Below are 13,240 nucleotides of genomic sequence, written 5' to 3' on the forward strand. Positions count from 1 at the left end.
GATGAGAGAGGACATGCAAGGAAGTAATATTACATGTCAATAGAGGTGATGGTTCCATGAAAAAAGAACCATGTTGGTTTTCCGGCGAGATGTGAGTCTATAAGGTCAACAATTGTACATTGTGAGTGGACCCTTTTGGAAGGCCCCAAGAATTTTCTACTTAATGATGGTGAAGCGGCCAAAAGTCCTCCTTGATGAAACCATGACTGGATTTGTTCAATCTATGGAATGATAGGATCTAGCATGAGGCTGGTTGTTGAGATAGTCCCAACAATCCTTCCATTAAATTTGGCTATGTGACCCCCTTTTATTGCAATCACGATCAAAGCACTAGAAGAGGCGATTTCAACAAGTTCCTTTCCCTAGGGTGGCAATGCCCCCCCCATAAGGTGATGTCGATGCTATAGTCAAACATGTCTTCCAAGCTAAGTGTTTTCCTAGGTGTTTCAGAGCCATCTCTTCGACGAATGGTGGAAGTTGGAGAAGTGGATGTGACAATCCCAATGATGTCAACAATTGAGTCAAGGTTTGCAAATTTGATTTCATTTATAGATTTAAAATGGAAACGGTGGAACAGGATTGTCAGAACATCATCCAAGGAAGGTTCAACAGTGGAAGTTGCGAAGAGGGAGACTTCCCATTTGCTATCCAGATGGTTGTAATTTATGTTTTTTGGTTTCACAGTGCCATTTGAAACCATGTAAAGATTCCCAATTTGGACAAGGTCATGCAAGGAATCTGCCAAATCACAAAAGGCAAAGAGATGGATTGTATCATTGGAAAAATCAACAACGTTAAATCCAAATACCTTTCCAGAGCCTTGACCATTGTTGTAGGAGCGAATAGATGTTTTTCCAAGTACCCTACCCTATATCAACCACTATTTATGATAGGGTCTTAATGCCATGAATGGAATGGAAGCAATTAGAGCGGAGGATAACTGAGTTGATGCCGATGCATAATCTTGTGTTGAAGCAGCAATAGATGAAGCAGGGGCATGTGACATTGAAGAGCTAGGTTGGTATGTTGACATTTGTACAATTTGAAGAAGGTTCGAGTCCCCAATCAAAGATGCATGATGTTCAAGAACTTGCGGTTCAATAATTTGTAGAGTCTTGAAAATAAAGAAAGAAAGAGAAAAGCAACACAACATTAGTCAGAGTGACAGTGGAAAGAGAGGGAAGGAACAAAAAAACACCAAGAATATGGTGAAGAGTGAACATATGGATACTTTTGAAAAAAAGTGCAATTGACTTCTTTGACAATGATAATCGAGCCCAACAAGTGGGCACCAGAGACGATATGGCCATTGTAAGCAAACAAAAGAAAGGTTATGTGTTGAGAGGTACCATTAGAGAGGGAAATGCGGTAGCATTGACACAATGTATTTTTGGAAGCAAGAAGGTTGAGTTTAAAAATTTGGAGTGATGGTTGGATCATTGTAGAGCCAGCGAGAAACAAAGTGATGGCATTCACTATCAAGGCAACTTCCATGATGACGAGGAAATAAGATTTCTTGAAAGGTGAAAGCCCATAAAATGTTGTCAACATTGGAAGAGAAGTGGAAATAAAGCATCGAGCACGAGTCATTCACAGGATTGCCATAGTTGGAGCCAAATGAAAGAAGAAAGCTTTGCAATTTAGATTTTTGCCAATAGTTAAAGGTGAGGGAAAAGGAAATGTTTAAGCATAGAAACTTGGCTCTCTATATATGGCGTTTTAGAAACTCTACAAGCGGGTGTGTTGTACAACGTGACAAGGGACATAGTATTCTAGTCTATATACACAGTATGAAAACATTGATACTTTCCATTTGAGTGAAAAATACGATATGGTTAGTAGGTTCTTGATTCTCACCTATTTGTTATTGAAATTTTGGGTTAGTTATCTGGTTGAAGGAAGCAACACGACGTGTAGTAGCAACAACAAGAGACCAATAATAGAACAACAATAGCAACAGAAAATCCAACTCAAAAAATCAACAGAATAGTGCGACGTGAAGAGGCTAAATAGAGCACACGCCCATCTACCAGTTAATCAGAGGGAGCAATAAATTAGAATCAAGAAACGTGGCAGAGGTCTCGGGGTTACAAGTGACAGAGACAATGACAAAGATGATTGTTCGAGCGAGAGTAAAGTGAGAATAAATGCACATAAGCAAGCCATTAATTATATTATTGAATAGAATAGTCCTCGATGCGATGATGTGCCGATAAGTTTCAAACCTTAATCAAAGGAAAATGTGACATATTGATTAAATATACATGAAAGTTTCGAGATTTTTAAAATTTGACATGAGAAGAATCCTTTTTGAAATTTTGTAAGTCGAAAGTCTGATCCAACATATCAATGTGGCTCATTTGAATAAACACATATAATAAAGTGTCCATAACATAAAACATATCAAATTCGTGTGAGCAAGAATGAAGCGAAAATAAATGCACATGGTCGGTCCATTAATAAGATTAATGAATAGTGTAGCCATCAAGACCAAGATGCGTGTAGAGGTTTTGAGTTGCAATCGTTAAAAATATGTGGCATATTGATTAAATATCTATCAAATTTTTTTGGGCATTGAAACATTGACACCAGAAGAAATATTTTGGAAATCTCTGGGAAAAAAATATCGATCGATCATAGTAATTTTCCTCTCTAAAAGGGCGTAAAACATGCAATCTTCATAGGAGGGCTCAGAATAAAATGACAGTAAATTCACATAGTGAGATAACCAACGATAATTAATGAATAAAATAGACAACGAGAGTAAGATACGCGCATAGACAATTGATCTTATCGAAGGTCGTATTCCAAAAGCTATGATAAGGGGTGGATGTGATTTCACGTTTGTGTTTGGTATAATAAAAAAAGTAGGGTTTCATATTAGTGGTTGGTGGTCGATAGGACAATTCAAAGATTCATAATTTAAATATTTGTTTATTGTTATAGAGGAACAATTCTACATGTATCAGAAATTTCGAAAAGAATTTCCATGATGTTATTAGTCTGATATAACTATATTATAAAGAGGTTCCTCCAACCAATAGAGCAACAAGAAGGTACCACACATCCAAGGTGTCACTACCTTACCTGATTCAGATATCTAGTGATTTTTATCGACCTCCAAATGCCTTGTTATTTCAAGTTTTGACTTGTGACTTCAAAGATTGCTATTCGTTCTGATATTTAGACCCTCTAGAGGTATGAAAAAGAATTCAAGAGAACATTGCATCCACTCTCAAGCGGACTTTTCGAGAATGCGCCACATCTTAAAAGTGCGGATATTGCGAGTTGTGATATGCGACGAAACTGTTGGTAATGGGCCGGTACTGTTGAAGTATCAGGATGGATGATAAAAACCTAAGAAAGGTTTTGTGAGCAAAAACTAAAGAAGCTCGAGCCTTATCTCTCTCCTCCCAATGGGACGTGTGGTAGTAAAAAGACTCGATCCGATAAGAGAGACTCGACCATCAGTGACTAGATGTGTTAAGGGACACGTTGTAGCCAGTAAATTGGTTGCAACAAGTGACATGAAGAGGCTGACGCCATCACGACGTGCCATCAAGGTTGACACATGGTAGACAAATTCAACACTTTCAAGGCTTACAACAAGCAGAAAAAGGGTGGCACGTGGGATTATTCAAAAGGTGACACATGGCAAATATGTGGGAGTGATGGTGCCACATATGCGAGATGAACGAGCAGAGGTTGAGTTGTATTGTGCATTGAAGTGAAACCTCTGATTGAAGGGCTTTGATACAGGGGCTAGACTGTGGTCATGTGAAAAACCATAGACTAAGGCCCAAACGTAGAAGGTGATTGAAGATCGGTGAATTGGCATGCCATGCACAAAGGTTACACCTTTGATTGGAAATCACTGATAGAGAGGGCTCTGATTTGGGGGCTAGCACCATGGTCACAAAGAGTTCAAAGGAATCAAGGGTGACTCATGGCATTATTCAAAAGGTGACATGTGGAAGATACGTGGCAGAGATGGATGCGTTTTTTTCTGCAAATCCAAATAAGCTTGAGCCTTTTATCTCTCCTCCCAAAGGGACACATGGCAACAAAAAGACTGGATCTCACAAGAGACATGTGGCTAACAATGACTTGATGTGTTAAGGGATGCGTTGCAGCAAAAAATTCATTGTGACAAGTGACAGAGGGAGGCTGACATCATCACAACGTGCCAAGAAAGTTGACACGTGGCAGGTAGATTCGATAATTTCAAGGCTCACAACAGGCCAAAAAAGGGCAGCACGTGGCATTATTGAAAAGGTGACATGTGACAGATACATGGTAGTGATGGCATCATGTATGGGAGATCAACAATCAGAGGTTGAGCCGTATTGTGCATCGAAGTGAAACCTCTCATTGAAGGGCTCTGATACAGGGGCTAGAATGCGGTCACGTGAAGAGCCACAGGACCAAGACCCAAACGTAGAAGGCGATCGACGATCGACAATTGACAAATTGACATGCCGTGCACTAAGGTTAAACTCCAATTTGAAATCACCGATAGAGAGGGCTCTGATTTGGGGCCTAGTACCACGGTCACAAAGAGTTCAAAGGAAGAAAGTCTGACACGTGGCATTATTCAAAAGGTGACATGTGGCAGATACATGGTAGAGATGGAGTCACGTATGGGAGATCAACGGTTGCAGGTTGAGGTGTATTGTGCATTGAAGCAAAACATCCAATTCATAACCTACGATTGATGGGCTCTGATATAGGGGCTAGACTACGGTCACATGAAGAGCCACATGATCAAGGCCCAAACGCAAAAGGTGATCAATGATCGGGAATTGGCGAATTGACATGTCGTGAACCAAGGTTACACCTTCGATTGGAAATCACTAATAGAGAGGACTCCACTTTTGGGCTTCACTCATTTCCTCTCCACGTAGATCACATCACATTACTCATCAAATATCACAAGTTTTGTGACTGCAACCAAATGCTACATTGTGAAACTGTTGGTTGTGATTCTGCGATATTGTAAAGGCCCAGGTGTGTGTGATGCGGTCCCATGCATTACAAATTGGAACAATTTGTAATGCAATATTCTAAAGAATTGACCCCCTATCCTAAGCTAAAGGGCTTAGCCCCGGAAAGCACTGCTCGCTCGCTTTATGACGTAACGTCCTTTCCACAGTCATGATGTCACACTCCACCATGTGGTTGGCACGTGGTTATTAAGAGTCAAAGAACCTCAGGTGGAACAAATCACAGATCAGAGGCCCATGGCCAATCACACCATTACAATAGTATATTCTTTGAAGGCCGACATATATGCTACAGTGTCGTGAGGAGGAACCTTACCATAAAAAGCCTATTGACCTAATTAAAATATATATATTTTGGTTGATCGTAATATAGGTATTAATGAGCGTTTTAAAAAAATGGATGTTGGTTCACACGTAAAGAAATAGACTTTTACTTTTACTAGATAAGTTTAAGTATCTTGATTTTGATTTTTTCTTAATAAATTAAAAATAATTTTAGATGTTATTTCAATATCAAAAAATAATTTAAACATAAATAATCTCAAAAATCATTAATATTTTTAATAAATATTAAATTACTTTTACCAGTGATATATATGTGTGTGTATGTGTGTGTGTGTGAACACTTTTTGTAGAGAGGGATCAAAATTCTCAAATTTTGCATTCAGAAAAGAGATTTGCACCTTGCTAAATTTGATCCCGTAATTAAGATGGATCTACCTTGATTGCACACAGAGGCACCCTATAGAAGAGAAGTTGTAATGTCTAGTTCAAATTAGTTTAAAAAACAAATAAAAATAAAATAAAATAATTAAAATTAAAATTAGAAAATGAAAAACAAAATAATTAAAGACCTAATCTTAACTCCATATCTATCAAGACTTTAAATTCTAGGTATAAGTCTTTCATCAAATTTTACACTTCAGGAAAAAAATTTACATAGTAAAAGATTCCATACCTCCCTTTTCATATGTGATAAATACAAAACTAAAATAAATCTAATAAACTTTTCTATGTCATACCAACAATATCGACCTATCATAATTTAAAATTAGCATATAATAATTTAAAAATAAATAATATTTAAAACAAAATTAGGTCACCTACCATCATCAACATATTCTAGACACCTCGACTCTCCACAAAATACCAGAGTAGGACAAAACGGTGTAAATAATATTCAGAACGGGTATTCTAGACACCTCGACTCTCCACAAAATACCAGAGTAGGACAAAACGGTGTAAATAATATTCAAAACGGGTATTGTAGACACCTCGACTCTCCACAAAATACCAGAGTAGGACAAAACGGTGTAAATAATATTCAGAACGGGGTGAGGACGTTGCGAGGGCAAATAAGTTTATAGTTTAATATCTAAGAAAAAAAACTACAAAAGCCTATCATCTGTATCATATAAACGGCCCAAAAAAGAGGAATAGAGTCACCTACCATCATCAACATATTCTAGACACCTCGACTCTCGACAAAATACCAGAGTAGGAATAGAGTCACGTACGCCACATGGCTGAATTTTGCATTCACCTCTATATATATAATTGCAGTCGGATGGTATGCAGATCTATCGTTCACATTCTAAAACGCTTTTGATTTTCGGGGATCCATTGCAGAATCGCTTCTGTCTGTGAGCCCCAGTACCCAATTCTGATCAAATAGCAATGTGGACCTTGTTATGGATGCTGACGATTTTGCTACTTTCGGTGCCGCACGTGTCCAGAAGTGACCAGGCCGCAGACAAAATAACTAGTCTCCCAGGCCAGCCCCCTGTCTCATTCGATCAATACGCCGGCTATGTTACAGTCAATCAGACGGAAGGCAGGGCTCTCTTCTATTGGTTAACCGAGGCCAATCGTCAAAATTCTTCGAAGCTGCCTCTGGTATTGTGGCTTAGTGGAGGTCTGTACAACTTTCAGATCCACATATTTAGTCAAGAACTTCTCTGTAAAATTTGTATCAGGTTGGGTGAAATATTTTAGTTTTATAATTTGCTGACTCCTAAAGATATATGAAGTGAGATTGTGCGCAGAGTCGACTACTTTCTTTTTATGTTTGAAAAACTAACAACTATAAAATATAAGTTGTATGTACATGTCTAACCTTTGTTAGAGGTTACATCTATATTTTTCATGTTCTATGTACAGGCCAAACCTTTATCACATACGAGATCCTGCACTTTGATATTGAACAAGCTTATCAATAAAATACAATGCATTTGCACTTTTCATTTTCCTGATATATGAAGTATATTAATTTAGTATACTGCGTTTGCATTTTTCTTTTCTATGGTATGATAGATTGAATAAATATATTAATAAAATAGAACACATTTACATTTTTTATTTGTATTATATATGTGTAAAATTTATTTGAATATATGGTTTTTAATCAAATTTTCAGGGGTGAACGAGATACATCTCATTTTCAATCTCAAACTGCAACCAACATGTACCTGCTTATGCCTTCAGAAATCTAAGTTGTAAGATTGGTAGGATAATGGACACATACTCATGACCAGCCTGAAATCACCCAATGCAGTTGAATTGAGTTATTGTTGTCTTTTTGTTACAGGGAATTGAGTAGAATAGATATTAACGGCCTGATCAGAATTTCAAATGCTATATAGACAAGTATTCTTCACAATTTTGTAGGTTGAACTCCAAATCTATATATATATATATAACTTTGTAATTTATATACATAATATATATTTTAATAGTGTAGTATGTTATATATATATAACTTTGTAATTTATATACATAATATATATTTTAGTACTGGAGTAGTATGTTTTATATATATAACTTTGTAATTTATATACATAATATATATTTTGGTACTGGAGTAGTATGTTTTATATATTTTTGTAGGTTAAGAATTAAGTTAAGAGGGTCTCTTTATGTAGTTTAATTGAATAATTTAAAAATATGAAAAAAAATATGAGTAAGATGGGAAAAACATGTTAGTCGTTTGAAATTTATTTATATTTATTATATTTTTAAAATATAAAATTTAATTATACTCCAATAATCTAGAAAAATACAAATATATAATGCATATTTTTTACATTAACCCAAAAACAATATTTCTACTGGGACTTGACAATATTGGTGACGGGTAATTCACTAATCACAGGATTGAGATTGGAGTTCTTTCGGTGATAACAATCTGATTAAAATTCGATAGAAGTTACAACTTATACACATAGCGTAGGAGGTGGGTTAAGAGTGAAGATGTTCATATAATTTATCTTTGATTTTTTTTTTTACTTTTTCATTTATTTTATTGTTTTGTCTTATAGATTTCCGGCTAACTTGTTCAGAATTATAGCAAATATCCTAATCTTGAATAGGAATTCTTAAAATGAGAAGAATGACGTTTTCAGCTTTCATCAATTTAATTACAGATAATTAGCCATTTCTGGAGGAGGTTTCTCTGTAGGAGGTTGAGAAAATGGACGTTTCAGCTTTCATTAATTTAATTATAGATAACCAACCATTTATGGAGGTTGATTTGGATTGGGAAAAAATTAACTTCCTCAACTATAAAGTTGACTATTGTTTAATGCCTGGGATTGCAGGTCCAGGATGTTGTTCAGTAACATCAAGTTGATAATTGTTTAATGCATGAGTTGCAGGTCCAGGATGCTCTTCAATAGCATATGGAGAATCGGAGGAAGTAGGACCTTTCCGGATTCATAAAAACGCTTCTTCACTGTATTTAAATCCGTATTCTTGGAACAAATGTGAGTTAATTTTTCCACAATTCCATGTCAAAAACATGATGTTTTAATCATATCATCGTTGACTCCTAGCATAAATTAAGATATCCAATCTCTTTATTGATTACTGAGAAAATTAGTACTATTCCGGCTTATGATCACGATCGCAGATGCAAACTTGCTTTTTCTGGAATCTCCTGTTGGAGTGGGATTCTCATACACAAATACCTCCAGCAATTTGTTGGATAATGGGGACAACCGTACTGGTACCTACTACATACATTTTAATATTAATATTAATATTTTATCTCATTGCTACCGACATGTTAATATTACAATACTGACACTCTTTGCCGGACATGGTAGCGGAGGATTCGTTGGCCTTTCTTATCAACTGGTTCCAGAGATTCTCTCAATACAAGTATCGAGAATTTTACATATGGGGGGAGAGCTACGCAGGTTAGTATATGTACAGTAGGTTAGTATATATACAGTTGGAAACTGGGCAATATATGCTAATCGGTAAGCCTGGACAGTGTGGTCTAATAGTTATTTGTGGGATTTGGGCTTTACAAATTTTGTGATCTAATTCTAAATAAATAAAACTATACACCCTTGAGAACTTCTCTGGACACAAAGTGAAAATCTATAAATCTTAATTTCAAACATATAAATTGAAGCCGTCTAAATTTAATTGTGAACACAGGGCACTTTGTTACGCAGCTAGCGAAGAAAGTCTATGAATACAACAAAGGAAATTCTAATCCCTGCATAAATCTCAAGGGCTTTATGGTGAGTATCGGCATTTTAAACTTTTATTGAGTATAGTGATTAATAGATATTGTTTCAAGACTTGGATTAATTTGAAGGCAATTATTATTGACTTTTCATTTTATTTTATACTGTGGACTAGGTGGGAAATCCACTGATGGACGATTACAATGACAACGTTGGCCGTATTCAGTACTGGTGGTCTCATGCTTTGATATCGGATGCCACTTATAATAACATTATGAACAACTGCAATTTTAAGCAACTGAATTTTTCAACGGCCTGTACTAATTACCTTAACAATGCCGGTATTGAAACGGGTAACATAGATCCCTATGATATTTATACCCCAGTATGCTCGCAACAGTTCCCGAGCAGGATAGCTGGCTACGATCCCTGCATTGAAAACTATGCAGAGATATATTATAATCGCCCTGATGTGCAGGCGGCACTTCATGCTAATACTACGCATATTCCCTACAGTTGGACTGGCTGCAGGTGTGTTTAATATAGTCTGGTATCTACTTTTTCATTATAGTCGAGTTGAATTGGTTGATCCTTCAGCAAATTGATATAAATGACCGTTGCGTTTCCTTCATCAATGGCAGTGCAAGCGTTTTCAGTTCCTGGACGGATTCAGACTTCTCCGTTCTTCCCATATACAAAGAGCTTATTGCGGCAGGTCTTAGGATTTGGGTTTCCAGGTATTTATTATGTTAAAATTATTTGCATTATTTAGTAAATTAATGATATATGTATTATTTTTCATATTATCAGTTTAATAGGTTTTAAATAGAAGGTGATGAGTGTATTGTTAAATTATTCGAGAGAGCCATTTATAGTAATTTTGATACTCTAGATGCTAGTGAATCATTGTGTTACAAGTTAGAAATCAAACCTAAACCTAATGTAATCTCTGATGAATTCAAATTGCTTAACCGTCAAAAAAATATATTTATTAATCTAATATTGAATAGATTAAAATTAATAAATTAACCAATCATTAACATACTTATAATAATTAATATATACCATTGGCTATCTTCTCATCTTATCTATGAAATATTAATCTATTTTTAAACTGAATTTAACAAACAAAAATAAAAAAACACTAAACCATTCAATCATATCATCTTGTCTATTAAATATTAATATATTTTTAAACCAAATTTAGTCAACAAAAATAAAAGGCATTGAACCATTCCATCATTGACTTACTCTGACTATATTGAATAGTGATTAATACTCATAAATAAATCTAGATATCCTCCATTAAACTCACAAATATCTTCCATCCAGATTTTTATTGCTCTCTCCTCTAATCGATTTTTTAAATAGTTGGAAGGTAGGGGTGGAAGAAATATGTAAAGTCAATGTAAAATTAATCCATTATTAATTTATATGCATTATTTAATAAATTAATGATTGGTATATTATTTTTTAATGTTGATTTATATGTATTATTTAGTATTTTAATGATTGGTATATTATTTTTTTAGTGTAATATTAAATAGAGAAGATTAATAAGTTAATGGCTTGGTAGTTAATATTTAGGATTTATTTTTTCATTTTGTCAATTAAATATCACACTATTTTTATACACACCTAATTTGATAAATAAAGATTATATAAACCAAATTAGATAAACAAACATAAAAAAAAAGTGACACAATCAAACATTGACTTACTATATTGAATATTGAATAGTGGTTAATACTCAAACAAATCCATATATTCTCAGTTAAACACAAATTTCTTCCATACAGAATTTTCCAACCAATTGCTCTCTTGTTGTAGATGTAATCGATTTTTTAAAGAATTCAAAGGTCGGGTTGGAAGAAATATGTAAACCAATGATTGATTTACGGCAGTATCATAATTTTCAAGAGAATGCAGTTTACATCTTTACTTTTAAATTCAGAGAGTAGATTGCTTAATTCGAATTGTTGGTCCTTTCATGTACAGCGGCGATGTTGACTCTGTACTTCCATTTACTGGAACCAAGATGTCAATCGATCAACTGAGTCTTCCCATTACAATTCCATGGTATCCATGGTATGTCGATAATCAGGTGGGCATTTTCTTAACAAAATTCTCATCTCAGTTCTCTCTCTCCACTTTCACAGAGATATTAACATCACTTTCAAAGATTTTGCTAATTAGTTTCTGGCAATTGATTAATAGACTGTTGGAGGATGGACTGAAGGATATGAAGGGCTTACCTTCGCAACCGTAAGAGGGGCTGGCCATTTTGTTCCACTTTTCCAACCTGAAAGGGCGTTAAAACTTTTCCAATCATTCATAATGGGTCATAGCCTACCAAGCACAGTCCCAATCAGCAGCTGACACTATCACATCTCGTAATTGCAGTTTGTAGAGTGTGTGATTCAGCTTTTTCTTTAATAAAATTTGGTGGTTCAGCTTCTTTTTTTAATAACATTTGGTGGTTCAAACCTTCCACCATTGGGGGTATGAGGATAACTTTCATTAAACCCTCAAGGGTGATATTGTTAAAATAATAAATAAAATAGATGATTATAAATCTAAAGTTATTGTTAGAATGATTGGAAAAAAACAAAAGGCAAAAGCTTTAGGTATCTCTATTCCAATGTACGTATAATAACAATGTGGGACTATAAACAAAAGGCAAAAGAGTTGAATAAATTTAATTATGTTGGTTTTAACATATTTTTACATGGTTTGATTTAATAATATTTATATTTTATATAAAAAAAATGTACATTGTTTTGTTACATATAATATGAGAATTGTTTGAATATGATAAGTTGTATATATCATTATAAATTTATAAAAAAAGATTTTGATCGGTGGAGGCAACTTGTTTACTAAATTGTTAGTGTAGGTTATTTTTGGAGAGATAACATGGTGTTGCAAGTGTCGGTGTCTAGGAGTGGTTTTAATGGTAGTTGGTATTTTTAAGTGTGTTAAGTGATTGTGAAAGTTAATGAGTTAGTTAATTAAAAAATGTTTATAAAATATTTATTAATGGATGATATATGAAATGTTTGTTAATAAAATAATGGTTATAGTGGAGTTGACAACAAAGTGAAATTTTTATGAAAGATTAGTTTACTAAAATTTATAGTTAATTTTTGGGGATATTATTAGAAATAATAAGCAACTTGAAATATGTAGTTTGTGCTTTATTTTGTAAAGCATTTATGCCATCCATGATGTTACACGCATGCCTCAATTTGTAAGAAACTATGGTTGGTTGCCAATGATGTTGGGTGAAGGGAGGGGGATTACATGGGTTATGTGCTCCAATCTTGAACTACTACATTCAATTTCAAGATATTGAAGTAGTCTAAATAAAATAAATGGCATCAACAAAGAATAATTTTTATGATTTGTAAAATCAATTTCTAAGAATCCACATTATATTCAAATTGTTTACTGAATAATAAATACAAATTTTAATTAATAGCACATTTATATGTTAAGGGTTTCTTTCATTTTATATTTTTCATTTTGAGATCCATTGAGGCACATAAACAATCTGTATCAAAGCAATTTCTTGAGAAAGGAAAAATAATACTGTTTTCGTTTTGTAGAGTATTTTAAGGAAAAAAGAAAGTGGCTGTTAAATTTAATTTTTGAAACTTCCTAGCATAATTTCAAGAAACCAACTGGAAATTTGAAATTATCTTGAAAGAATACATAAGTTATAAATAAATATCATTTGAAATGAAGTCCAAGAAGTGGAGA

At 34.4% G+C, this 13,240-nt stretch overlaps 1 protein-coding gene across 1 annotated transcript; it reads left to right on the forward strand.

The window, feature by feature from the left end:
• The first annotated feature begins 6,609 nt into the window (after positions 1-6,609).
• On the forward strand, positions 6,610-11,857 carry LOC149164019 (serine carboxypeptidase 24-like). The gene is made up of 9 exons (XM_089429340.1): positions 6,610-6,918; positions 8,657-8,764; positions 8,911-9,006; positions 9,107-9,199; positions 9,447-9,532; positions 9,654-10,009; positions 10,120-10,215; positions 11,477-11,582; positions 11,696-11,857. The coding sequence occupies exons 1-9, from the start codon at positions 6,681-6,683 to the stop codon at positions 11,855-11,857; spliced, it is 1,341 nt and encodes a 446-aa protein (XP_089285466.1). The 5' UTR covers positions 6,610-6,680.
• The last annotated feature ends 1,383 nt before the right edge of the window (positions 11,858-13,240 follow it).

This window comes from Pinus tabuliformis, chromosome 5_1, assembly GCF_031772625.1.
Source record: "Pinus tabuliformis cultivar Carrire ecotype Pingquan chromosome 5_1, CPIR1, whole genome shotgun sequence".
NCBI lineage: Eukaryota > Viridiplantae > Streptophyta > Pinopsida > Pinales > Pinaceae > Pinus > Pinus tabuliformis.